Source organism: Python bivittatus, unplaced genomic scaffold, assembly GCF_059951505.1.
Source record: "Python bivittatus isolate LINGU-HERP-01145 unplaced genomic scaffold, Pbiv_v1 ctg000700_np1212, whole genome shotgun sequence".
NCBI lineage: Eukaryota > Metazoa > Chordata > Lepidosauria > Squamata > Pythonidae > Python > Python bivittatus.
This window is the reverse complement of record NW_028277098.1, coordinates 17456196-17482487: the sequence shown is the minus strand read 5'-3', so window position 1 is coordinate 17482487 and position 26292 is coordinate 17456196. Positions and strand designations below refer to the sequence as shown.

General features: G+C 39.8%; 1 protein-coding gene across 8 annotated transcripts; it reads right to left on the bottom strand.

Moving 5' to 3' along the window:
* Window positions 1–5811: 5811 nt before the first annotated feature.
* On the bottom strand, window positions 5812–24642 carry CLCC1 (chloride channel CLIC like 1). 8 transcript variants are annotated; one of them, XM_025170598.2, is made up of 12 exons: window positions 24503–24642; window positions 21869–22003; window positions 20935–21048; window positions 19097–19207; window positions 17241–17462; window positions 16548–16688; window positions 14388–14481; window positions 12100–12197; window positions 11866–12012; window positions 10533–10850; window positions 8929–9210; window positions 5812–7388 (listed from the first exon to the last, which is right to left on the bottom strand). In XM_025170598.2, the coding sequence occupies exons 2-12, from the start codon at window positions 21998–22000 to the stop codon at window positions 7359–7361; spliced, it is 1689 nt and encodes a 562-aa protein (XP_025026366.1). In that variant the 5' UTR covers window positions 22001–22003; window positions 24503–24642; the 3' UTR covers window positions 5812–7358. The 8 variants fall into 8 exon arrangements, with proteins under 8 accessions (XP_025026366.1, XP_025026365.1, XP_007434403.1 ...); XM_025170597.2 differs by lacking the exon at window positions 24503–24642 and adding an exon at window positions 24395–24501; XM_007434341.4 differs by lacking the exon at window positions 24503–24642 and adding an exon at window positions 24340–24495.
* Window positions 24643–26292: the final 1650 nt, after the last annotated feature.

Below are 26292 nucleotides of genomic sequence, written 5' to 3'. Positions count from 1 at the left end.
GATTTTGGCTGTTCCTCCCCCAGTTTTAAGCCTCCTACACAGCTGTTTCTGTTTCAGTTAATGACTGTATTTCAACCTACATATGAAATTGATTATTATTAGCAACTGCTTGGTATAATTGGTTAATCATACACCTGACTCTAATCCTACAAAATCCCTGACTTTGAGCAAGTGTACAAAGTGTGCAAGTGTAAGAATTGATGCTGGTTTGAAGCCAAAGGGTAGTCACACAGCAAATATTGATTCGATTTAGATTTCTCTTCTGTTCGCTCACTTTGCATTTTGTAAATTGATAAACAATTACAATATATATTTTTGAAAGCATTCTTTACAGCATTTTTTCACACCTGCCTAAAACTTTTGCACAGTACTGTACATACATACATATATAAATAAAAAGTGAGATAAAAATATAGCAATTATTGGTGTGGGTCTTCCGGGCTGTGTGGCCGTGTTCTGGAAGTTTTGTTTCCTAACGTTTCGCCAGCATCTGTGACCGGCATCTTCAGAGGGCAGGAGCACAGACAGGAGAGAACTGCTCCTGTCTGTGCTCCTGCCCTCTGAAGATGCCGGTCACAGGTGCTGGCGAAACGTTAGGAAACAAAACTTCCAGAACACGGCCACACAGCCCGGAAGACCCACACCAGTCATCGTATGCCGGCCGTGAAAGCCTTCGACAATACATAGCAATTATTGTTATATTTTTATCCCACCTTTTTAATTATTTCCTGAAATATTAAAACTGTTAATTGAAAGATAAGTTTCACTACAGCTACATCAACATATATATACACACACACGTGTGTTTTTATATATACATATACATCTTTAAAAAAATAATAAAATATGTAACAATACCCACAAAGTCTTAAATTAGCTCTGATTCTTGGAGTACACAAATATCTCCATTTTCAAATCAAAGTTATATTTAAGCCTTACATGGGACAGGGGCAAGTTAATTGTGGGACTGCCTCTGACGAGGGTATCTGCCCATTCCAATAAGAGAGAGAGGGTGGGCACACTCCAAGTCCCTTCCCTGTCATCTAATGGGACCTTGGAGGCATGCCTCTGAAATCGCCCCAGCCCTTCGGAATAGCCTCTCACCTGAGATTCAAGGAGCACCTGCCCATTCAGCCATCCAGAAGGCCACGAAGACCTGGCTCTTCCCCCAAGCATTGGGCTTGGATAGGGGTTGAGTCAAGAGGTTAATCATTTGGTTGGTCTGGCACCTGGTGGGAAAGGTGGTTCTGGTTTTATTCAATTCTTTTTATTGGTGGTGGTGAGCCACCTAAGATCACCATGTGAGATAGGCAGCCATATAAGTTCTTTAAATAAATAAAACATACCTGCTAACAGTTGCTTGTTAGGACATCTAGTCCAAGAGTTTCTAATACAAAAACTGGCATATAATTTATTGATTATGGGTAAAGAATTGGGCAGAAATTGATAGGATTAACATTTATCACCTTTTTTATACATATTGAAAGAATTGCGGGATTAAGCCAATCATTAGGGATGTACAAGGAGTGAAAAGAGGCTCACCATACAGTGGCCCACCATACAGAATTTAGTTTTTAAAATCCTGATAAAGCTAAGTCTTTACCTGGGGCTTTACTATTTGTTAGTTGAGAGATTAAGTTTTGAATTTCAAAAGATGAAACTGGGAGCCATTCAGGGAGAGATTCTTCAAGAAACTGGGCATGCAGTTTAATGCCTTGAGATGCAATAGACAATGATCATATTGAATTAAAGACTCAAGAAGATTGCAGTTATTATCGAGTTAACCCTGGCAGGGAATTGGGAAACAAGGTGGCAAAATGGGAATTTTTTTTTTTTTTGGAAACACAGCCTGTTGGATCCTAGTCCAGTTCTCTGAAACATGGCTTTGCTTTTGCTCCTTTAAAAGGTTCTTATAGGTTTTCTACTCTTTCTATTTAAGAGTAGAAAGTTTCATGGAAGAAAAACTAATTATGTATACAGGCATTCTTATAAGATTGAATTACAGGTGTTTCTCGCTTAACAACCATTCATTCAGCGACCATTTGAAATTACAGTGGTGCTGAACAAAGGGACGACCTGTGCCCGAAGTTATGGCCATTGCAGCACCCCTGCAGTCATGTGATCAAAATTCAGGTGCTTGGCAGCCGGCGCACACTTACAAGTGCAGGGGCTCTTCAACTCCCCCCACCCATTTCTCCCCATCTCTGCTCTTTTGGCCCCCTGCCATGCTGCACCCCATCGCCCCAGCTGACCTTCACAGCCGTCTTCTTGCTCCTGCTGCTCTTGCTGCTAAGGCATGCCTGGCCTAGCTGCTGGGCACTATGGGGCTGGCTTTGCCTGGGAAGAAGGGGAAAAGAGCCAAAAGCAGCCCTTTCCCCCCTTCTTTGCAGTGCTCCCTGGGGACTGGCTGAAAAACCTCCATGCAGAAATCCAAGCAGGATTTTCAGCCCTGGAGGATTTTCAGCCCTGGAGAGGCTTCAGAAGCCTCTTAACTCAGGCTGAAAATCCAAGTGGTTCTGAGGCCCTCATGTACCTGTGCCACACCCCATGGACCCCCTCCCCCTTCCCCCCTCCCCCATCCAGCAGCACCTGGGGCTTGCAATAGCCTGCCAACTTCTCTACTGACTTGATTGTGGGAAGCTGGCAGGAAGTTGCCTCACCTAACGACCGGGACATTCACTTAACGATGGCACCCAGGACTGCTGGGATTGCAGTCACTAGCAAAGTGGTCATGTGATAATTTGCTTAATGACCACATCGCTTAGCAACCTAAATTCCGGTCCTAATTGTCATTAAACAAGGGCTACCTGTACTTGGGCTTTAGGATTTGGATTGATTATTAAGCTGCAAAGAGGGAATCTGGGCAGATTGCAAATAAGGCTGATGATGGTAGATACTATGCCTATGGGCTACACCTATGAGTAGCCAGTAGGGCATAGTTTAAGAAGAGACCATGGACAATCTACTGGTCCAAACTGGTCTCAGTGGGGGTTGAATCCTTTCTTTGTAATGGACAATTTGGTTCAGTTAGACTAAGAACAAAGAGACCCACCATTGGTAAGTGGTTGCCCTCTAGGTGAAAGATCACATTGAAACCCTTTTTACAGCAAGGGGTAAAGATGCTGGTGATTAATAGTCTAGAGTGGGTGCCCCTCTGGGGCCCCCAAAAGTAAGTTCACCTTGAGTTCCCTGACATGGATCCATTTAGTATCTTGAAATCAAATTTAATTACTAATTTAAAAAAAAAAATCCCCAGCTCCTTTATTTATACCAGGCCCCTTCAGTTTCTAGGAGATTCCCCAAATTGAGAAAGAACATGGAACATTGTAATGCTGTAAAAGAACCTTGTCATTGTTCCCACATCTTAACATTGAAGTCACTGGCAATTATTACTATTGAATTTTGGAATTAGGAGATTAAGGGTAACAGCCAGGATTCAAAGCAGTCCCAACAACAGTCTGGGAGTTGTAACTGCAAGGTGGGAAATAAACTTCTATCAGGAGCAGATTAGTTTGACCATCTATAAGAAGAATAGCTATGGTTAATTGTTCACAAAAAGCAGTAGATAAGAGCATAGAGATGCAGCATATCAGAAATTAAAATGCTAATGGAAGGCCAACTTTCTGATTAGGTCTAGCCAAAAGGGAGTAAGTGTAGCCATCCAAGGGTAAGGGTTCTGTGTCCCAGGCCTCTTGTGGAAACAGTATTTCTTTTATTCACTGTATTTGCAGAACATTTATTTATTTGAATTTTATTTATTTATTTACATTTGTTGGCCACCCAACTCCAGTGGACTTTGGCTGGCATACAAAAACTAGAAAAAAAATGTAATAGCTAAAAACATAAAATTAGACAATAGCCCAGACTAAAACATTTTGATGAACAACAAAACAAAACAGGGGCCTTAGACAAATCATAAACATCAACCCCAGGCCTGGGACCAAAGCCAGGCTTTCAGAGCTTTCTGGAACCCTACGAGAGAGGGTGATATCCTTATCTCTGGGGGGATGCTGTCCAAGAGGGTGGGGACTGCAGCAGAGAAGGCCTGCTTCCAAGGTCCCACAAGATGACAGTGTTTAATGGAGGGGAGCTGGAGCGCATCTACTCTGCTGGAACATGAGTGGGCAGAAACTATTGGAGACAAGTGGTGTCTCAGGTATCCAGGCCCTGTGCCATACAGGGCTTTATAGGTACTAACCAGCAACTTGAATTGCACCCAGAAGCTAACTGGCAGCCAATACAGCTCATATAGCAGTGGTGACATATGGGCACACTGCGAGGGACCCATTACTGCTTGTGCTGCTGCATTCTGAACCAGCTGTAGCTTCTGGAGGGTCTTCAAGGGCAGACCCATAACAATAATCCAATCATGAGTGACCAGAGCATGAGTGTCTGAAGAGTCTTCCAATCGAGGAAAGGGCTCACATGGTGCACAAAATGAACCCATACAAAGGCCCTCCTGGCCACGGCTGCCCCCTGCTCTTTGAGCAGTAGCAGCCACTCCAGAAAGACTCCCAAGTTGCACCCTAGTCTTGAATGGGGAAGTGCAGTGCCAAGGATAGTAACATCCCTGACCCCGAGGGTCCAAACAGCCACAGTCATTCAGCCTTGTTAGCATTGAGCCAAAGTCTGTTCCACCCCCATCCAGACCCGAACAGCCTCCAGACACTGGGCCAATACATCAATAGCTTTACTTGTGCCACTTGGGATTGAGATGTACAGCTGGGTATCAGCAGTGTACTGATGATACCGCACTCCAAACTGGTAGATGTCCTCACCCAGTGGTTTCATGCAGATGGACAAGAGAGGGGAGTGTCGAGCCCTGAGGCACCCCACCCACGAGGGGCCATGGACGTTATCTCTCTCCCCCCCCCAACACCAACTGGAACCAACCGCTGAGGAAGGTGAACCACTGGAACACAGAGCCTCCCACTCCTAACCCCTGCAGCTGGTCCAGAAGGATACTGTGGTCGACAGTATCAAAAGCCACTGAGAACTCAAGGAGCACCAGGATAGATGCATCACCCCCATCCTGCCTCCACCAACGGTCATCAGCAAGTGCAACCCACGCTCTCTCTATACTGTACCCTAGCCTGAAGCCAAACTGAAATGGTTCCAGATAATCTGTTTCCTCCAAGATCCTCTGTAACTGTTGTCCAACCTTTTCCACAACTTTCCACAAAAAGGGAAGATTGGAAACTGGCCAATAATTCTCCAACAGGGAAGGATCCAGCAATGACCTCCTGAGGAGGGGGCATATCACTGTCCCCTTCAAGGCTGGTGGGACCACCCCCTTTCAAAGAGGCTGAAACCACTGTATGAACTCACCCTTTGGTCACCTCCTGGGCTGCTTTAATAACCCAGGAGGGGCCAGGATTGAACAAATAAGTGGCTGGACTAACAGACAGAGGAACTTGTCTACTTCCTCGGGTGTAACAATCAAACTCAGTTCAAATAACATCACAAGACTGTGCCCTGGACACCTCATTGGGATTTGCCCAGGTGGATATCCAACCCCAAGCAAATCTGAGCAACTTTGCCTGTCAGATAGCATGAATATTCCTTACCACGACCCTGGAGATGCTGCTGCAGCCCAGCTCCCCCCACCCACCCACCAGGGAGCAGGGGCACCTAAACAAGACCACTGAGCGGCTATCGGCAGATGCAATTGTTGCCTAAGAAACTCAGGCACCTGAGTGGCGTGGAGCTGGAAAAACCTAATTCCTGAATTTGAGAAACACTCTATAACTTTGCAAAGTAGCTTTTTCGTCCCCCCCACCCTCAAGCAATATGAACCAGAAGTACTTCAGGCAAAGTGAAAAGCATTTTATTAAGGGGGGGGGGTCAAGTTTTTATATAGGGTGCAGAAACAAATGATACATACATTTAATATATGTCATACATCAGAAAGCAACAAATCAAATAAAAAACATTGATTAGACCTGAGAAAAGACAGACACCCTTAAAATACGTTGCATCTCCTCCTTTCTCATCGAAGTCTTTAATACTTCCAACACTCAAGGACTTCAGAATACAGCACTATTGTTTAGTTTCTGAAAAAGCTAGTTTTCACACATCAAAGGAAATGGCTTTTGGCTCAAAGGAAAATCATGGTTTCCTAAACCTAAAGAGAGGCATAGACTGCCATGCTAAAATGCTAATATAACCTTTATTATAAAGCTAATGAAGCCTAAAATTCCAGGTAACACAATAAAGGTGGAGACATAGCGACGTTTAGCCTTTATTGCCACACTATAGGCCTGCATATGGTCTCATTCTTTGTCTTTCTCCAATGGCACTCTAGGTGTTGGTTCTGGCATTTCATCTCCTGAAGCTCTTCGGAGACTTAAGCAGCACCCCAGGATCAGCGCACAGAGAGGCTGCATAGGAGCAATCCAGTCCAGGGCCTCAGTCACATACCTATTCCAGGCTGAAGCCAAGGCCTTGGCCAAACTGTCTGACAGGTCCTTGGGAAAACCTCCCAAGCTCCCTCTGGAACCAAGAAGGGTCCATCAGTCATCTGGGGAGGGCCAATTTTATAGGCCCTCCCTCCCTGCATAGATGGGTGGTGCCAGTGAGTTGGAGGGCAAACGAAGATTTGTCTGTGGCAACAGACTGTTAATGTCCTCCAATACCAGATCACACTGCAACTGCCCCGAGACAAAAACCACATGTAATGTGCAACTTCCAGCATGCAATGGGCCTTCTATAATTTGGGACAGGTTTATGGTTGCCATGGAGGCCAAGAACTCCTGAGTCGCCCTGGACTCAACATCACCAGGTGGCAGGTTAAGGTAACCAAGGACCATCAGCCTCAGGGACTCCACCACCAACCCAGCGATGGAATCTAGCAGCTCAAGCAAGGATGATGCTGGGCAGCAGGGAGGGCGGTAGACCAGCAATAATCCCAACTGTTCCCGAAGGCCTAACTTAAGTTTGATTAAGCTAATTTAAGGCCTAACTTCACTTTTATGATTGCTCTTGGACTGTAAATAACTAAAATGAATTAGTTGTTATATTCATTGGAATATTAATGAACACAGTACAAATTACAGTAAAGTCCCATGTTTGTTGAAGCCTTTATTTCACTGTCAAGCAATATGTACAAAATTCTTCCACATGTTTTATATATTTAAAATATAATTCTCCTATAAGATGCTTTCAGAATGCCGTGAAGCTGTCAGGAGAAAACATCCTGATAAACGTAATTTAGAAATATGCCTGTATTAATCAAGATGCAGCAAAGTACTGGGGTATAGAGACTTACAAAGTGAATCATTTTCTCATTTCAGAATGATGAATTCTTTTTATTAAAAGTAATTTTTAAAAAAGCTTCTATCTGGTAAAGTAGAGGTCTGTCAGGAAGCAGTGTTCCTCTGATACTGTTCCTGTAAGGAGAAGATTTCAATTATTTAAAAGCCTTCTGCCAAATGTCTTCACAAGCCACATCCTCTGCTATACTGGGGAGTCAAAAATTTAATTAATAATCTACAATATGAATTCTGGTGCCCTCCTATTTTTTCAAAGTCCAAAGTGGTAAAAAAAGCTATACAAAATCTTTGAATAGATTCTTCAGCCCTTTATTTTTAAATCTGTATGACAGAAGAGGGCTAGTATAGCTACCAACTTGATCTTTCTCCTTCAACTGTTTCCCTGCTTAAGACATACTAAACGCGCATCTCAAGCCCTGTGTAGGGAATTTTTTTTTCAGTGGGAGAGAAATGAGTGGAAACAGAACCAGAAAAATATGACACAGAAAGCTGAATATTGCAAACATGTGTAGATACAGTTGGATGTTACACAATGTACTTTTTCTATTAAAAATGTCCATTTAAAAAATGTCAGTCTCTAACCTTTATGAAGAATTACTTAGAAGTGAATCCCACTGAAGGGTTAATTAAACCCAATCTTTTAAAGGTTGCCAACTATTCTACTAGATGTACAGGAAGTCATTGTATATCAGCAAACAACATTGAAGACTTGGAAATCTTTTCTTCCCCACATGCTTCATAATACAGTATGACAGAGCATCCTGTGAATGCTTATTTTCCATAAACTTCATAAGAATTGCTATTGCCAGATCATTAATTTCACAACAGAGAAAAATAAGTTGGATTTAGTTTGCTGTCTTTTTAAAGCAAATACTCTCATCATGGAAAGCTCCATTGCAGTGGGGAGATCACAGTGACTTCTGCCAGTTTGTCTTCTCTCCCTAAAATCCCCAACACCACTTTCCGTACTGTTTAAAACTGTGGTTTCCCAGCCACCTGGAGTAGATGTTCAAAGAGTACAAGCAGGAAAAAAGACTGCCTCCCTGTTTTCACTGTCAAGCACACCATGAGCTCAGAATGGTTATTTATTTAATATTAAATGAATTATGCTGCCCAATTCCATAACTGAAGCCTGAAATCAGTCCATGGTACTGTTAAAATGCTGCTATGGCATTTCCACTTAACTAGTTATCTAATAAATAGATTATTTTTTCTTTATGAGTAAAATATATACTTTACAACACACAAAAATTGAAATTAAGTTTTTAAAAAATGACATTTGTCAACAGGTTTAAAATCACTCTTTTCTCTTACCCTGGTGAACCACTAAAGACATCAGGAGAACAGCTGAAACTTTTGGAAAATGCTATGTAAAACAGAAAAAGCAGTATTCACTGCTTTCACTCCTTTCCTGAAATGGTATTAAAATTATACAACTTACAACTTAACTAGTCCTCTTACTCTAAAAAAAGGAATCAACTATCAAGCACCTTCATTGGCCCCTGCGTGCATGTCTTCCTATCCCTGTACAACGTAGGGATAGACTGTAGGCACACAGGGTATATTCTACATTTACTCATTATCATTTCCTTGTCAAGGGAGGCCAAATTGGCTTCCCCTTCTAAGATACACAGGAGAGAATCCTTTTTAAACTTACAGAAGGACTCAAGTTTTCTACAATCCTCTCTCTGGATTCTTCCAATCCACATGAGCTGCTCTCTTTCCTCTTAAATTCCGTGGTTTCCAGAGCATTTTGCTTCACATTGGTGTCTTCACTGCCGCCATGTTTGGCTTCATTTTCATTGCCTTCTGAATGCTTTTGCACTTGGCTAGGTTCAACAAGGTTTGTTTTATCCAGGTTTGGATCTGTGTTGGTTTTCTCCATTACATCACTAGTCTGATTCTGTGCCTTAGGATTCAATTCACTCTGTAAGAAGTTCTGGTATCAATGAATTATTTAAGTAATAACCAACATTACATAAACTAATAGCAGTTTGTGTCATTTGAAGATTATGCAGTCTAAGAAATTATAAGGTCTGAAACTTCTAATGAATAAGATACATTTATATATTTAAATTAAAAACTCTTTTAATCTCAATTATTCACTTCTTTTAAATATTCCAATATACTAAATAGAAAGTGTTTTTCTTAAAACTTTTCAAAGGAAACTGATTTTTATATAAGTATATTTTTCCTACAAACAAATCCCATATTGATTTACTAGAAATGATTCACTGTTCTTTGTTTGTACTCTATTGTTCTTCTCAAAGATATATTTATCCACAAACACAAGTAATCAAATAAGGATGCAATCTTATAGCAATTCACTTGGGAGTGGATCCCACTGAAGTTAGTGGGGCTTTCTTCTAAATATACATATATAGGATTGCACTGTTATTCTTCCTTAATGTAATCCATAATATTTTTCTGAAGTCAGGTAAAATGCATTCCAACATCATTAAATGCTATTTATAAATGCACACACTTCAAAAGTGCTAGCTAATGTCTCCTTATTAATTATAATATTATAGATATGTGCAAAGCATTCCATAGATGGAACAGCCAGTTTTTGATGATCCATATTTGGACCAAAATCTGTATTCTGGACAGAAGCAGGGAAAAAGGCAAAGCCATCAGTGGTCACATGGTAGTGACTGAGAGTAAGGAAGAAAGGTAGGTCCTGGGAAAATGGGTGAAGGGGATGGCAGGATACACTGCAGCTGCCATGCACCACTGTCCTTTAATTCAATCATGACATCTCCAACCAGTCTGCCTACCCATTCTCTTGATCTTCGCATTGCTTTCCATTCTCCACCTCCTGGCCCAAACCTCGAATAACCAAGGTTTCAGGTCCACCAAACTGCAACACCCACCTTAGAATGGTTCAGTCAAATGTCTGAGCCACAAAACAACCCCCTTAAAGTAGATTTGCTCACACTGGAAATTATCTTGTTTTAACTGGGAGCCTTTATTAGAAATAACTTTAAAAGGTGGGTTGCAAAATTAATTTGTTGTCTGAGCTGTTTTATAGAGCCTTGAACTGTTAATACTACTGCCGGAGGACAAATGCCAAGTAATACTTTATCACATTGTGGATTTTCCTTTTAACTATATGTCTTGCTTTGTGGATTTTGCCTTTTAATGTCTTGAAGAGTGCAGTGGTCTCTAAGGATGCAGTGGTGTATAAACCGAGTAGGTTAGTGGATAAATATTAACTCCCCCAAATTTAATTGGAACTGAAACCTGCATCCCTCTGATTACCTTGGCTGCCAACTTGGAATGCTCTTCTGCTGGGACATCCAATGTATTGCCGGGTCGCACAACCATGATGTCATCGTTAGGATCACCTTTAGATCTGGTTTGCCTGTTTCTTCTGGATGCATCTCCTCTATCATAAGGGCCTCCTGGGATGTAATCTGCGTTTTCGGACAAGTAGTCTCCCTTGCCATCTGCCCCACTCTGCTGTATTGGCAGTAACTGATTTCCACCACTTGGGGGAAGAGCAGGAGGCTGCGGCCTTTCCTGGTATGATAAACCTCTTAGTGCCGTGACGGATCTTCCTGCCCCATAGCAGAAAATCTAGAAAAGAGACACTTGGATAAGCTCCCCAACAAAATGTTGCAATTCCAACCTTCACATTTATTAAAGTCTTTACATTGTTATATGCAGTGATTTCAACTTATCCAGTAGTGGTTTTCCTGTCTTTCCTACTAAAGCCCCTACCCCCTGCCACACCACCAAAGTCTTTTTTGGAGGATCCCCTAAAGTTCCAGAGTAATTGGTGACATGAACTAAAGGTGCAGAACAAGGGGAATTTGATCCAGCAACCAAGTTTCCTGCTGACAGAAGGGCATTGTTGGATATGATCCACCTGTACCCAAAAGGGACACTATATATTTTAACATTTCTTATTAAACAGTATTTTCTCAAGTATTTGCTTCCAACCTTTACTATCCAGAATATTTAAATGGCATTTCTTCCGGTCTTGCAGGAAGAGCTGCTAACTTTTTTTTTAATATTTATCTGAACCTTTTAGAATATGAATATATGATGGATTATTAACCACTGTTAGATCAATCTCTGTAGATGCAACAACATTATTTTTATCATGGTACACTGCATTAATTTTAATTAATACACCAGTTTTGGGTCCAGGATAAATTACCTACCCTTTTGTACATGAGTTGTCCCTCCAACCTTTTGTGTAGTAAGTGGCACCATGGGAAATTCACAAAAAGCTATTTGGAGGCTTATTAAGTATCCAAGTTCAATGTCAGTTACATCTGTTTTCCTCATATTAAATTCACTGGTGCAATGTTAGGTCATACACAAAAGAGATGCACTGAATCACAGAATTGGGATGGGCTATTTAGGCTGCTGAGTTCAACCCGTTAACCCAGGAAACCCAACTGAACATGTCAAGCAAAGGGGACTAAACCTTATTAGTAATTAGTCCCACCATTGAACTGCTCATGCTGATATAATTTTTTTTCCTAACATGCAAACCAAATTGGTCTTTTGGGAGCTGATATCCTGTACTGTGGGACAACAGAGCCCAAGATTCCAGATGACTCTCCTTCATGCAAGTACTTACCAAAGTTGCCCCTGCCATTATGATTAGCACTGGAATCTGTAGAAGTACTGGAATTTCTTTCATGAGTGCTCTAATAAATTCCCCGATTCCTTTTCCTACATGCTTCAGTGGCTCTGTTACAAAATTGGTAAATGTAACAGCCAATGCCTAAAACAGGAGACAACGTTAAACAGTAGAATGTTTTCATAGCTTCCATAGAACACAAAGTGAAAACCTATTAGAACTAAAAAATACCTTTGTTGGAGGAACGACCAAAATTGGATTTATCAGGAGGGTTTCATAGTACTTTTGGCAAGGATCATCTTGGTACGTCCATGAGGTTCTAAACCACTCTGTAGTCAAAAAGCAAGAAATCATTCAGCCACAAACAAAAACTGAAACTATATTTTAAAGGTAAGAAGAAATTAACTGCTTTAAAATAAAATTACATTTGTAATTACTTTAGCAATACTTTAGAGTAATGTTTCTCAACCTTGGCAACTTTAAGATGTGTGGACTTTAACTCCCAGAATCCCCAGCAAGCTGGCTGGGGAACTCTAGGAGTTAAAGTCCACACATCTTAAAGCTGCCAAAGTTGAGAAACCCTGCTTTAGAGTATACAATTTAAAGCAGAAATATCAAAGGCTGAGACATTCTAATGTGGAAATATAATTGCAACCAATAGTCCAAGTATTTTAAACTACATTTACGAAATGAGATATATCCCAAAGGCCTAAACTAAAATTCCATAGGAGATACGTGGCTGAAGCAAAATTTGCAGGCAGAAGACGTGGGCTATCAACCTGGGCAAAATTTAGACAATCAACAGATGGCAGCAAAGAAGGAAAACTCTAAATCTGTTATAATAAGCACAGGCTTTCTCAGGTTAAATATCTGGGAAGTTAATATAATAAAGATACAACAATAAAGGAAGACCTTTTTAAAAATAATTATTCACAGAGCTGGAACAATATAACAGCAGATATTTTAAGTTGGAGAAAGTTAAAGCTGTTTGATAAGGAAGAACTGGAGCCATTAAAATGAAGAGTTTATCAAGGTTCAACTTTCTATTTGAAATGATTCCAAGAAAATGTGAAAATAAGGTATTAAATACCAGCAGAATCAAGCAACAAACTGTATATGGCCCAATAAAAGACAAAGGATTAAATTTAAGATAATTCATTTATTTATATTTATATATAATATATATTTATGTATTTTATATTTATATATTATATACATATATTTATATATAGTTTATATATATATATATGTATGTATGTGTGTGTGTGTATAATATATATATAAACTTAATATGAATTTAAGATAATAAGCCCCTTGTTACTCATCTGGAGTGACCTAAGGGTCTAAACCTGGATTCTGTTGCTGCCAAATGCCACTTAACTCTTTCAGAAACTACATATTCAAAATGCAGGATAACATGGAAGAGAAGGCAGGGCAGGGCAGAAATGATGGATAATTCTATAAAGACCTCAACCTCTTCAGAGTATAGCATTTCTGATGATTTTATGAAAGCTTCCTCAGCTATTTGCAGGCTATGGAACTACAGACATGATTCATCCACTTATGCTAGATCCAATCATTTAATTTAGCAGAATGACCATGAAAGAGAATTTTAGACTGCCAATTAGACTATGTGTACAAAAAGTGTGGCTAATCAGGATCCTCTTTGTAGCCCATAGAGCCCTCCCATCCCAGAGTAAGTAAGGCCAATTTCATCCCTTAAGAGTCCCTCCAGTAGATCCTGGTCCTAGACTGAAAAGCCAGGCAGAGCTCTTATAATGATATGTGGGAATGACCTTGGGAGACAGGAGGAAGAGCCGCAGTCTAGATAACCGTCATGGAAAAGGTATCTCAGCCAACAGAAGGAAAAGGGGTGTGGGAAGTGTCTCAAAAAGGGAACCTCCCTAGTTTTCCGGAAGATTTCTGGCTTTCAGACTTGCAAGATTCTGTTATTGCTTATGGTTTCCTGTCTGGACTACCTTGAAGGGCTGACAGCTCTCAAGCTAATGGAAGAGGCAACCTCCTAAAGAAGACCCTTGGAGGAAGGGGTTCCTTTTCTCTGGCAACTGAGGCATAACTGAAAATAAAAGGCTTCAGGATTTGAAGACATCCAAGTATTAATTGGTCCTGTCAAAATGTCTGTAAATCCTTTTCAAAACTGTAGAACTAGTTAGCTAAATTTTCCATTGGGGCATTGAAAAGTCTCTCAGAAGATTATCTGATTATCTGCTCAAATGATTTGCTCCTCCAATAAAGCCATTAGACATTCCAGGGTCCAAGGCTGGCTTGCTTTCCTTTCAAATCACTTTTTAATAATGGCATTTCTTTCAACTATGGCTTCTTGTTCATTTTGTTGTCTCATTTCTCACTGATGGTTTTATTGTTGTGATTTTTCCTTTTCATATACTTGCTTTGAGCTTCTGTGAGAGGAAAAGCAGTATAAGGATAAAAACTTTAGTATTTTCTAAAAGATGTCAGGCATGTAAAGGTTATAGCAGCAGATGTGACAAGCTACTCACCCAAAAGGCTGTCTGTCCATTGAATCTTCTCCACACAGACTTTATCAAAATTTCCGAGTTTTGCCACTTCAGATTGATGCTGAGCAAAGGCTTTCTACAACAAAAACTAAAGGATTCAATAATTCTTGAATAAAATCACTGAATCTATTTTTTTTTTGCCTTTCTTTTAAAAAGTACCTTAAAAGGAAAGACCTCCAACACAGATTCATCACTGTTGAGACTAATAACGGAACATGGAAATTGGAGTCCTGGGAGGTTTTTTGTCTGCAATGCTTAGAGAGAATGCTGGAATGGGTAGGTCTATTCTTTTCCACTTACCAACAAGACTTACTGTTTCCTCACATCCTCCTAGGAGAAGTACCACTCTTCCAACTTCAGAAATGCCAAATGCAAGAAATAAACAAGTAAGACCCCAAAGCTCTTGAACCCTTTAAGACCAACTGGTGTGAAAATAAGATGAACTTGAGGAAAAGCAAGAAAAAACAAAGAAGATATAAAAAGAAGATCCTATCTTCCACATTCTCTAAACCTTTCCCCCATCAGCAAAAACTGTTCATGTCAGCAGCAGATGAGATCCTCTATCCACCATTAGGATGGATGTCCTTAGATGGGCTCAACAGCAATATCCATCTGGGGTAGGTTACTAGCTACTCATAATTTATTGAATTTATTTTTTTAAATTAGGTTTATATCCCATGCCTTTCTTTCAGGAATGCAAGGTGGTATAGATTCTCTCTTCCAATTTTTCCCCACCACAACCTGTGACATTGGTTGGGCTGACATTGACTGGGCAAACGTCACCTAGTGAGCTTCCTTTGCAGAGCAAAGTTATCACATCTGTACTGCTAAACAAAGGCTGACAGTATTTTAGAGCAGAAGCTTTTTATTAAATCATTTATGAACAAAACTAATTTCTAAACAAAACATAGATAATCGTGGAATTAGAAGGCTGCCAATACCATAACCATTTATGTTTTGTTGAAACAAACCAGCTTCATAGTCTGTTAGGATTTGAAGTGGCCTCTTCAGTTTACTAAAAACATAAGTGAGAATTATTATGGTTTTAGTTACCATTTTGGGGGTACGGAGATAAACATCATGGTCTCCAAACATACCCAATCTCTACATTTTAGCAAGCAAGCACAAATCAGTCAAATCTTGAAGCAGCCCTGCTGCTTATACTGCCTGCTGTCTGTCACTGCCTATTGAACAAAAAACAAAATGTATGTGGCAAAATAAGTACCTCAGTTTGAAAACTGTAGTTTATTCAGAATACATGTAGGTCATGATTAATGTGAGTTCAAATAGTGTGATTTTTGGTTTAGTGTAAATTATAAATTGATGCCAGGTCACGTTTAATGTGAGCCAAAATTCAGTTAATGCGAGCTAGCGCACACAGAATTGCCGTTGGGGTTTTACACACTAATTGTCATATGTGCAAAATGGAGAAGAGGAAGGTTCCGTTCAAGAAAAGCTCAAAAAAGAAGAGCCTCATTTTGAAGAACTCCAGCAGAGTACGAGGGATAGCAGGTACGCTTTGGATATGGGTTTATCCTCCAGCTTGTCCTTTGTTCACTTGATTTATTTATTTTAAATATTTATGAGGTCTATCTAGAAGATCTCATGGCAGGTTATAATCCATTAGAAAGCAATAAAAAACACTAACATCACATAAAAAATAACTGAAGGGTAGGTCTAGGTAATAATCTTTCTACCACTTCCTTCATTACATGACAAAGATGTTTTTGTCAATATAAGCTTACCTTTAGGAATGATATCGAAGGCAAAATAAAAACAAAAAATTCTAAATAACCACTCTGTGACTTCGTTAAAAATAAATTTAAGTTGTAAGTATATTCTTTTAATCTTTTACTGTTATATTTCATTAATAAACATAAAATTTTATATTTAAAAATTTTCATTGTGTATTTTGGTCAAGCTGGAACCAATTATCCTATTTTTCATAGAAATATCACTTTGAATAGTGCAAATTTGAATAATGCGACCATTTAGCAGGCACTAATTCAGCACTAGCTGAGATGTACCTGTGTTGCTGAGACTATACAATTAAACAGTGAGCACTATAACATGCAAGTGTTTTTTTGAGGCCAAACATACATACATCCACCCCACGCTTTCTAAATAAATGGAGTTGTTTACCTTGTATAGGTACATCCAGTTCCATCCAAAACTGATGAGAAAACTGATGAATATGAGACGTTTCAGTTGAGTAGCCCAACCAATATGTGTCCATAATTCTGTTGCAATAATGACTGAGATGGATGCTAAACACAAAAGTACCTTTTGGAGAAAAAAACCCAAAGAATATAGGAATATAGTTGGCGAACATTTATTAATTCCAATAGACACATTTCTACCTTGTGATTAAAAATATGCTGAATAAATTGGATTTAAATAAGTATGATTTACCTTCATCTTGTCTAACTTGTGATAATGCATCACGAACTAAAGGATGCTTCATATCACTTTGTTTTTGCACTCCTGAATAAACAGCATAATAATCAGGAATTCTATCGAACTCCCAGTAGGAAACTACTTGCGACAATAGAATTATCTGGCTCCTAAATCAGCAGTTCAATCTTTTTTGTTAATTTTTGAAGAAATGAACAAAAAAATCGAGGTGTTCCATCATTAGTGAGAAAAATCACGTAAATTTTGCCTGGTTCTCATATTATTGGTGTGTGATTTGTTTGATTTCTGCTTAGCATGATGTGCATTTCTATTACAGTTTGTTCATCATTAAAACTAATTTAGTGTTATGTGTATGAACACAGCCATTTTGCTATCCATGTTATGAAATAAGACATTTGTATTTCAGAAACCTTCCCTTACCATGGAGACATTATATGGATCAACCCCAAATGTGTCCTCAAACTTCCATTTCCATGCTTCATAATCATGAGGTCTAAAATTAATCAGAATACTGTTAACAGCTTCATCCAGAGAAGCAGATTTCCAGCCTTCTTCCTTAAGGAACTTGTTAATTTCATTAACTGATTGTCTGGTGAGGATGATCTCAGCATCATAATGCACATCTCTGGTATTAACATCGGGCTAAAAGAAAACACACAATAATCAAAGCAACCAAAATTATTTTGCAAGGACCAAGAATAAATAGCATACAAAGCAATCACAGTTGGTCAGTCATATGCTAAATCTTGACTGGGTGGCCTTTCATTGGGCCAAGAAGGACTAGCCTCCAGAATAAGGAGATAAGAAAATGTGAATTTGATTACACAATGTAAGTGGTCTCCAGTTTAAGAACAAATTCCATTCCCAAGGTCTGTCCTTAAATCTAATGGATATGTAAGCTGGAACACTGTGTATTATGTAATGAATTCGAACCACTGTGCACTTAACTCGAATCATTGTGTATTTAACTTGAATTTTGCTACAACAGGCTCTATTCTTAATGATGGATTATCTGTAAACCAGGCATTCTTAACCCAGGGACTACCTGTACTCCGAACACTAAAGATGCTAAACTACTATCCCCAGTCACAGCAGAATTTGGATGTTGTTGTAGCAGGTACCAGCCACTGTGCCCTTTAAAATTTTTAACAATGATTTTAATTGTTAATGCAAAAAATTAAATGAGAAACTACTGTGAAGCCAAGCAAAGTGCCAGCCTCCTTTTACATTTACAGGAATACCTTTGGGCCCCACCCAGACATTATAGGCAGGTTTAGATAATAAACCCAGCCAGTTCTCTTGAGTGAGGTTACAAACTTGAGTTCACCTTCTAGTATTTTTGTGACTTGCCAAGCCCACTACAGCAGTAACAAGTTATGTTGGCAACAAGGTGTGTTATGGACCCTGTCAGCTGGTGGGGCCCAGGAGGAGAGCCTTCTCTGCCTTTGCTCCAGCCTCTGGAATATTCCCCCCCAAGGGGTGCAGTGGGGCCCTACCCTCCTGGCTCTCTGGAAAGAACTGAAGACCTGGCTCTGCCAGCTTGTGTGGGGCAAGAAGAGCTTTAACTAATTCTGGGAATGGCTGGCGCCCTGATGATGCTCCCCAAGCCTAATACTCTCTAGTTAGCATCAATCCTTAGAATATACTTATTTATTTAGGACTATTGTTATATTGTATTTTTAATTAATATTTATCTTTTCTATAAACTGCCCAGAGTCGCTTTTTAATGAGACAGGTGGTGACAAATTTGATATATAAAAATAAAATAAACCTGTAAATAGGTAAATACCTTCTCTTTGCAACTACTTTGTGAGTTCACTCACAACATGGAAACAGGATTCCAAAAGTGTCCATCACCCAAAAAGGTTTGCTACATCTACTTTATGGCATCAGCATCCTCCTGAGTACTTGATCATACTGATCCATTTCATACATAGTTAGGAAAACCCCAGGCCCAAGACTGTATTATATTAAAAAAAGATCAATTCTATTTCAAATTGTTACACATGAAAATCAAGCAAACCAAGGCCATTTCAAACAACTGCTCTCAGCTACTTTTATAGCTTGCTTCTTGACTGATATATGCAATTTAATTTGTTAGATAGCCCAATTATATTTCTAAAAATGGGAAAATAAAGAAATGAAAAAATAAATAGTTGGGCAGTTAGTTATTCAAATTCATGGACTAGCTGTACAAGATACTTTAGCAATGGCTTTTAATGAGAGAACATATATAACAATAAAAGCAAACTCTTTTATGATTTTCAGGTACTCACTAGGCCAAGTCTTCCAACTTCATTTAAAATCTTATGCAAGTATCTTCTGAAAACATGAATGCTGTTGCTTTCATATAACTTTGCTTTATATTTTTTTTCATATTCTTCAAGCTGCAAAAATAAAGCCCCCCAATATCACCTCTTGTATAAATTGATGGAAATGTAATAAGCAGGTCTGATAATTCTTTCACTTCTGGTGGTAATACTGTAAAACTCAATGATTTTGGAAAATGATTCATACCAGAATAAAATACAGTGATACCTCGGGATACGAACGCCTCTGCTTGCGAATTTTTCGGGTTACGACCAGCTCTGGCCCCAAAATTTTACCTCGGTTTGCGAACTCCGCCTCGGGGTATGAGCCATTTTCCGCCCGTGCCACGTGGTCCGCGGCCATTTTCCGCCCGTGCCACGTGGTCCACGGCCATTTTTCCGCCCGTGCCACGTGGTCCGCGGCTGTTTTTCCAGCCCTGCCGCGTGGTCCGCGGCCGTTTTCGCACCGCGCCGGGCTGTTTTGTGCCGCGCCGCGCCGTTTTCGCACCGCGCCGGGCCGTTTTCGCGCCGCGCCGGGCTGTTTTGCGCCGCGCCGCGCCGTTTTCGCACCGCGCCGGGCCGTTTTCGCGCCGCGCCGGGCCGTTTTCACGCCGCGCCGCGCCCGGCCATTTTCGCGCCGCACCACGCCGCGCCCGGCCGCTTTCCGTGTGGTCCGTGGACGCCAGAACGGATTAACGGTAATTACATTGAACCTTATGGGAAATTGCCTCGGGTTGCGACCAAATTCGGGCGGAGGGCGGAACGGATTAACCGGATTTACATTGAACCCTATGGGGAAATTTGCCTCGGGGTGCGACCAAATTCAGAGGGCGGAACGGATTAACCGGATTTACATTGAACCCTATGGGGAAATTTCCTTCGGGTTACGACCAACTCGGGATACGCCCAGAGTCACGGAACGGATTAAGTTCGTATCCCGAGGTACCACTGTAAATCTTAAAATTGGAATTTCAACCTGAAATATTTTGATTAAATTTTACTAAACCATATAGTAAACCATATATTCCTTCAAAGTATGCCAAATTAGCTTTGTACAGGAGAATTGCTGCAAGGATAATATATACTTTTCCTTAGAAAGGATGTTTGATCCTGTCTATTGAAGAATGGCTAACCAAGTTGTGGGAGTATATTTAATACCAGACTAACTTCATATCTTAAAAGTAAATCTAACACAGAACTTAATTCAAACTGTAAACCATTTCTAGATTACAGTTTAATACATGGATTTGTATCTCATCCAAAATTTGGGTTTCTTTATGCATAAAATTTCAATTTTATAGGATTTCTAATTTAGAGCAGATTTTTAGTAATATCGATAGGTAGAATTTATTTTCATTCATAATTTTGTGATTTATGTTATGCTGACCATGGTTCTTGATACTGATGCTCGATTCAGACTTAATAGCAATTTGTATGATTCAGTTATTCACAGTTAATCATATACTGTAAACTTATAACCTCCATGATATTTGTAAATCCCTTGTTTATTCATTTATATTTTTTGTTTCATCTCTTTTCTTTGTTCTTTTTCTTTGTTGTGTATATACTTACTTTGAAATGTCTAACAAATATATATATTAAAAAACTTCAGCTGATTTAAGCAGAGTAGGAGTCTAGCTGAAATTATCCATGAGCATTAACACCAACTACCGTTATAAATGTGGGAGATTATCTAATAATAATGTCAAAATGCTATTTTAACAAGGTCAGAATGTATTCAAACTACAGGTAAGCAATATTTTATTAAAAACATACATAGTAAAGTAGCATACATGCAAACTAACCTTATGAACTAGAGAATCTAGTTTTGTTTGGCACCTGGAAACCTCCTCAATATTTTCTTCTGCCACTTCTGCTTTTGGTACTCTCTCATTTTCAAAATCATATTGATTCACTTGCTGCAATTTTAATCATTTGTTAATATTTCTACTATTGATCAGCGTAGCTGCTTCATTTTGATTATTTCTACAAAAATATACAGGTAGATATCAAAGACAGATATCAATAAAAGTTTATATTGATTTCAGTTGAATATGTGAACCAAAAATTGATCACCAAACCAACGTAGGTTAAATAACTTGGCACATTACGATCATATTGAGATGTGTTCTATCTCTGATTACGGTTTTGACCATCCTCCACAGTTCGCTGATGTTCAAAAGTTTTATTTATTTTTATTTATTTATTTAGTGGACTTGTCCCTGCCCATCTCCTCACAAAAGTTCTACACAGCCAGGAACTGTGCAATATTTTTTCTCCCGATAGCAGGGACAACTGTATGCATTTGAATGGGGTGTGACTAATGTATAGAGAGGCTGCTCAGAATGATCGTATGTACAGAAATGTTTCTGTCTACATAGAATGTTAAGTAAGGGCATTAATGTACCCATGATTTATGAGGCCAGAGCTAATTTCGTTTTTTAAAAATAGAAATGGAAGCCTTCAACATCAACTGAACATTAATTTCTTCGGATCCTCTTTTTTTGTATTATTCTGTGGATTCTTAGGACCCTTAAAACTGTTTTTTGATGGAAACATCAAAGCTCTACTTTAAGTTCATGAATTTGATGACTATGTGCCTGAAAAAAAAAGAAAAAAGAGGAAGCATTCCAGGTATCTCACTTACATAAGGTAAACAGTTCCTAACCTTAACCCTAAAGAAATGACTGAACAGCACCTTGAATATGCAGAGTAAAAAAAGAATATCTGCACACTTACTTTATCAGGCTTTCTCATTGTTCCTGACGCTGCATCATAATTCAGCATGTCTGTTGGATCAATCCAATCATCATGCTGAGCTTCACTCCTTCCTATCAGCAGGACTGCACACAGGAGCAAATAAACTAGCATCCTCTGTCACGAAGCACAACGGATGATTTTAGTAAAATGCAAGATTGTCAGGGCAAACTCAACCATCTAGTGCTCAATATTCTCCAGGTCACTGAATTGTCTGGCTACAACAAGCTATCTTCCAGCATCACATGACCTAACCTCTGCTCAAACGAGTACTTATTTACACAAACTATCTTGGTTTCATCCTTTTGGCAAATGTGGGAGGCTGAACAGGGAAGAATCCACCCCCTACTCATTTCCATAATGCTGATGAATGAATAACACTTCTACATCACACAACCCCATATTTGGTTTCTCTAGTTAAAAGGAAAATGATTAAACATTTTTCATTTTCATGATAAATTAGTATCCTGAATTAATTTAAATAGCTTAGGGTAGAATACATCCTTTATTTAAATCATGCAAAGCCAACCACAACAATTAGAAGAAAAAGAACAGAGGAGAGTTTGTTCCCTTTTCCCCTGTAATAACTATTACTTTCTATCAGTAAAATAATTATAATCTGCTGGACTAGATGCATTAGCATAAGTAAGGTTTGTGCTTATTGTTTCATCATCTGTTATCTGTAATTAAGCTTACAAAGTAAACTTCTCAGAATAGAGCTTGTGGGGGACTTTAGAACAGAAGTTCCAACTCCTGAGAGTTTTCTGTGTGATGCAATAATGATAACAGCCATGTTTTCTTCTCTGCTAAATTGTATAGATGAGCCTGGCTATTCAGTAGGAAAAAAAAAAAGATAAAATCATACCACTTTCAAAGAATTGTTAAAAATCCTGTTTCTGCTATGACTATAAAATAAGAAAATAAAACCATTACCTATGTGTACCGTGACCTTATTTTCTTGGAAAAAATAAAGGACAAACCTGAAAAGGGGCAAATCTGAAACAGGTTCATAAGGATAAAAAAAACAATTGTCTATGTTTATAACTTTGCTTTACCAAGTAAATTCAAGAGCAAAACCAAGAAAATAAATAATTCAATTAAATAAATCTAAAGGACAGCTTTCTGAAATAAAGGACTGTCCTTTATAATAAAGGACGTATGGTCACTGTACCTATGTGGCATAAAGACAAAGAAACCAATATACAGATGAATGCTATGGATAAATCTTTTCAGGTTGCAGTAACAGGTATCCCAAAATTGTAAAACTATGAACATTCCAAGTGGAACACAGAAGAGAATTTATGAAAGTTTTCCCCAATCTGGTACCTTCCGGGTAGGTTGGAGTACAGTATATTTCTCATCATCCCCAGCCAGTCCTGCCCTTGTTCACAGGACACCATAGAAGTTCTATTCTCCCCAGAAGAGCCCCAAGTTGGGATAGATAAAGAGGGAAAATGAGTAATGCAATCTCATGTGCATACAGGAAGTTCTCATTTGGTGACCACAACTGGGACCAGTGACTCAGTTGTTAAAAGAAGCAGTTGCTAAGTGAAGCCACGACTGTGCTTACAATCTTATTTCAGCTTTCCTTTGCTTTATAGAGCCACAAAGGTCATAAATGTGAGGATTGGTTGTAGTTACTTTTTCATCCCTGTCATAACTGTGAACGGTCACTAAATGAGGCAGGCACTAAATGAGGACTACCTGTATAAGACACCCAGTTTCAAGTCAACCCTCAGCCATGGAAAGTTCACTGGGTGACCTCGCCAGTCAATTCTCTCAGCCATAACTACTCACAGGGTGGTTGTATAGAAATACAGGCGGAAGGAGTGCTACATACACCACCTTGAGCTCCTGAATGAAAGGCAAGATACAAACCTAATCAATGAATAGATGAATGCATTTATAGAACATTCATGGTACTTGAACACAAATCAAACAATGCATCTATGTAACAGGATTCTAGACATAATCTTGTGTCAAAGGAATGTACACCTTGTCCTTTTCCTTATTAGGATGAATTGAAGCCATAGATATAAATGGAGAGGGTAAAGCTGCCCTGGGAAAGGAGATTGTGGGGAGGGGATGCCGGTACCACAGGGAATGCAGCATGTGTAACTGCAGATTAGGCTGTAGATCCTCCGCCCATTACTCCACACAAAATCATACGAATCCCCGAGGCCGACTGCACGCTTGCAAGCACTGTGTCTGCCACGCGCACAGGCTCGTTTTAAGAGTGCGAACCCCTTTACCGGGCGGAAACCCGCGCTGACAATCCCCCGCAAGAAATGTTTTTCCCAAAGAACGCGCATAGACAGACACGCACGCGCACACGCAAAAGGGGAAGTGGCGGGGAGTGGCAACCTCACTTGGGGAGGCGCCCCCACGCCGGGCAGGGGGCCTCCGACCCCACTTCTTCCTCTCCCCGCCCCCGCCCTCGCCCTCACCCTCACCCTGCCCAGCTCCCTCGCCGTTTCTTTCCGCCACTGTTTCTTTCCGCCCATTCACCAAAAAGCTTCTGCCTTGGGTGGGACGGAGGGAAGGAAGGAACGCCGCGCCGCGCCCCAGCCGCCCGCCGCGTTGGGTCGTCTGAAACGCTGAGCCTGATGTTGATACCTAGCATTGCATTTCGGGAAATCTAACATGGCCGGCAGCGGAGACGGGAGGGCGTTGAGCAAAATTTCGGGTTATCTGAATTTTTCTGCGCTGGGTCCAAAGCTGAGACTGAACAAGACAGAGAAATCTGCAGCCAGCCGGGAAGACGAGTCTGTGGTCTCCATCCTGTGATGGTTGCCTGCGACCTCGCTTTGGAGTCCTGAGTGGGAGTTGCTACCTGGCTGATACTTGAAAGATGGCACTGGGGAAAGCTAAACGTCAGGCGGGGAAAACGGAATATTTTGCTTTACTATGCTTTTGCCACGAGAACGTATCCCTTTAAGAGGCTTTTAGGATTACGGCACATTTCCGGGTTCCACAGGGCGCTTATTTTAACCTTTATTGCTGAAATGGTTTGCGCCCAAATTAGCTAAAAGGCTTTCTTCTTCCATACTGTACATATCTACCTGAACTTAGGGTCTGTTTCAAAGGATCTACTTAAAGTAGACATGTTTGTTAAGTATAGAACTACCAAAAATAAGTCTTTTGATAAGGCACACCAGTTAAATCACATCTTCCCTGGAGTTTCATCTGGGGTGATTTCTGGCCACTTTAGTACCAGGTAAAGATCTTTCTGTTCACCAGGAATTTTGATGGAATTAGTTTTAAAAATCAGTATTTTTAAATTGGGGGCTGCTGTGAATTTTGTGTATTTTATGTTTGGTATCTAAATTTATGTGGGATTTGTTTATTGTAAGATGCCAAAAAACACTTTGTGTTACCAGGCAAAATACAAATGTAATTATTCATAATTTTAAAAAGTAGGTTTTTGACAAAGTAGTTAGAGAATTGAATTTATCTGCTTAAGGGATGTAAATTCATTTAATGTGTTAATATGTAATACTATGAAATCTACAGTAGCTCTTATTTTCTCCCAGTTAATCTGAGGTAGGCTGTGGAGATACTGATGAAAATACCTGAAGGCACTTTTGGGATGTGTGGGACAAAATTCTGAAAATCTGTCTATGAGTGGGGAAGCTGAATGGAGGTGTGAAGCTGATCTTAAATGATCAGAGCATATAGTATCTGTTTGGAACCAGTTACACTAGTTGGTCATACATTTTGGAGATCATGATCACCTATAGAATCACTGGTTCTTGAAGAAATATTCCTGAAAAAAAAGACATAGCCTTTTCTGTTTTGCTCCTAGCCTTATGGAGTGTTAATCCACAGGTTGCATGCAAGATTCCTTCCCTTTTTTATTTTTATTTTTTTGGTGCCTCTGAGCCAGAGTTGACCCCTGGTGACTGCTTGGACAAGTTCCTGCAGTTTTCTTGGCAAGATTTTCATAAGTGGTTTCCCATCGCCTGCTTCCTAAGGGCTGAGAAAGAGTGACTGGCCTAAGGTCACCCAGCTGGCTTTGTGCCTCAAGCAGGACTAGAATTCATGGTCTCCTTCTAGCCTGGTGTCTTAACCACTACACCAAACTGGCTGTTTTTAATATAGGTGTTAAGAAATTTAGGTGTTTGGAGAGCTTTTAAATGAATAGATGCCCATCTTTACTTTACAGGTGGGCTTTATATTGCTGCTGTTATTTTAAAGCTTTATTCTGCTGTTTCAGTTATAATATATACTTGTGGATAAGCTGAGAATTTTAGGTGCCAAAGTGCACCTTAAAAAATTAGGTTCGGCTTATCCACAGATGGGCTTATCCGTAAGTGTATACAGTAATGCTTTTTTAAAAGTACCCAGATTTCCTGTGTATGGATAAGCCCATCCATGAATAAGCAGACACTTGAATTTTTACCCAA

What these genes read in the sequence shown, in the direction of transcription:
- CLCC1 (XM_007434341.4), bottom strand. Translation starts at nt 24,390, where the DNA reads ATGGGCGGAAAGAAACAGTGGCGGAAAGAAACGGCGAGGGAGCTGGGC. An exon ending in ACTGGATGTACCTATACAAG is followed by an intron (nt 14,482 to 16,547) that starts GTAAACAACTCC and finishes TTTTTGTTGTAG; the next exon opens with AAAGCCTTTGCTCAGCATCA. An exon ending in TAATGGCAGGGGCAACTTTG is followed by an intron (nt 10,851 to 11,865) that starts GTAAGTACTTGC and finishes TCTCTTTTCTAG; the next exon opens with ATTTTCTGCTATGGGGCAGG.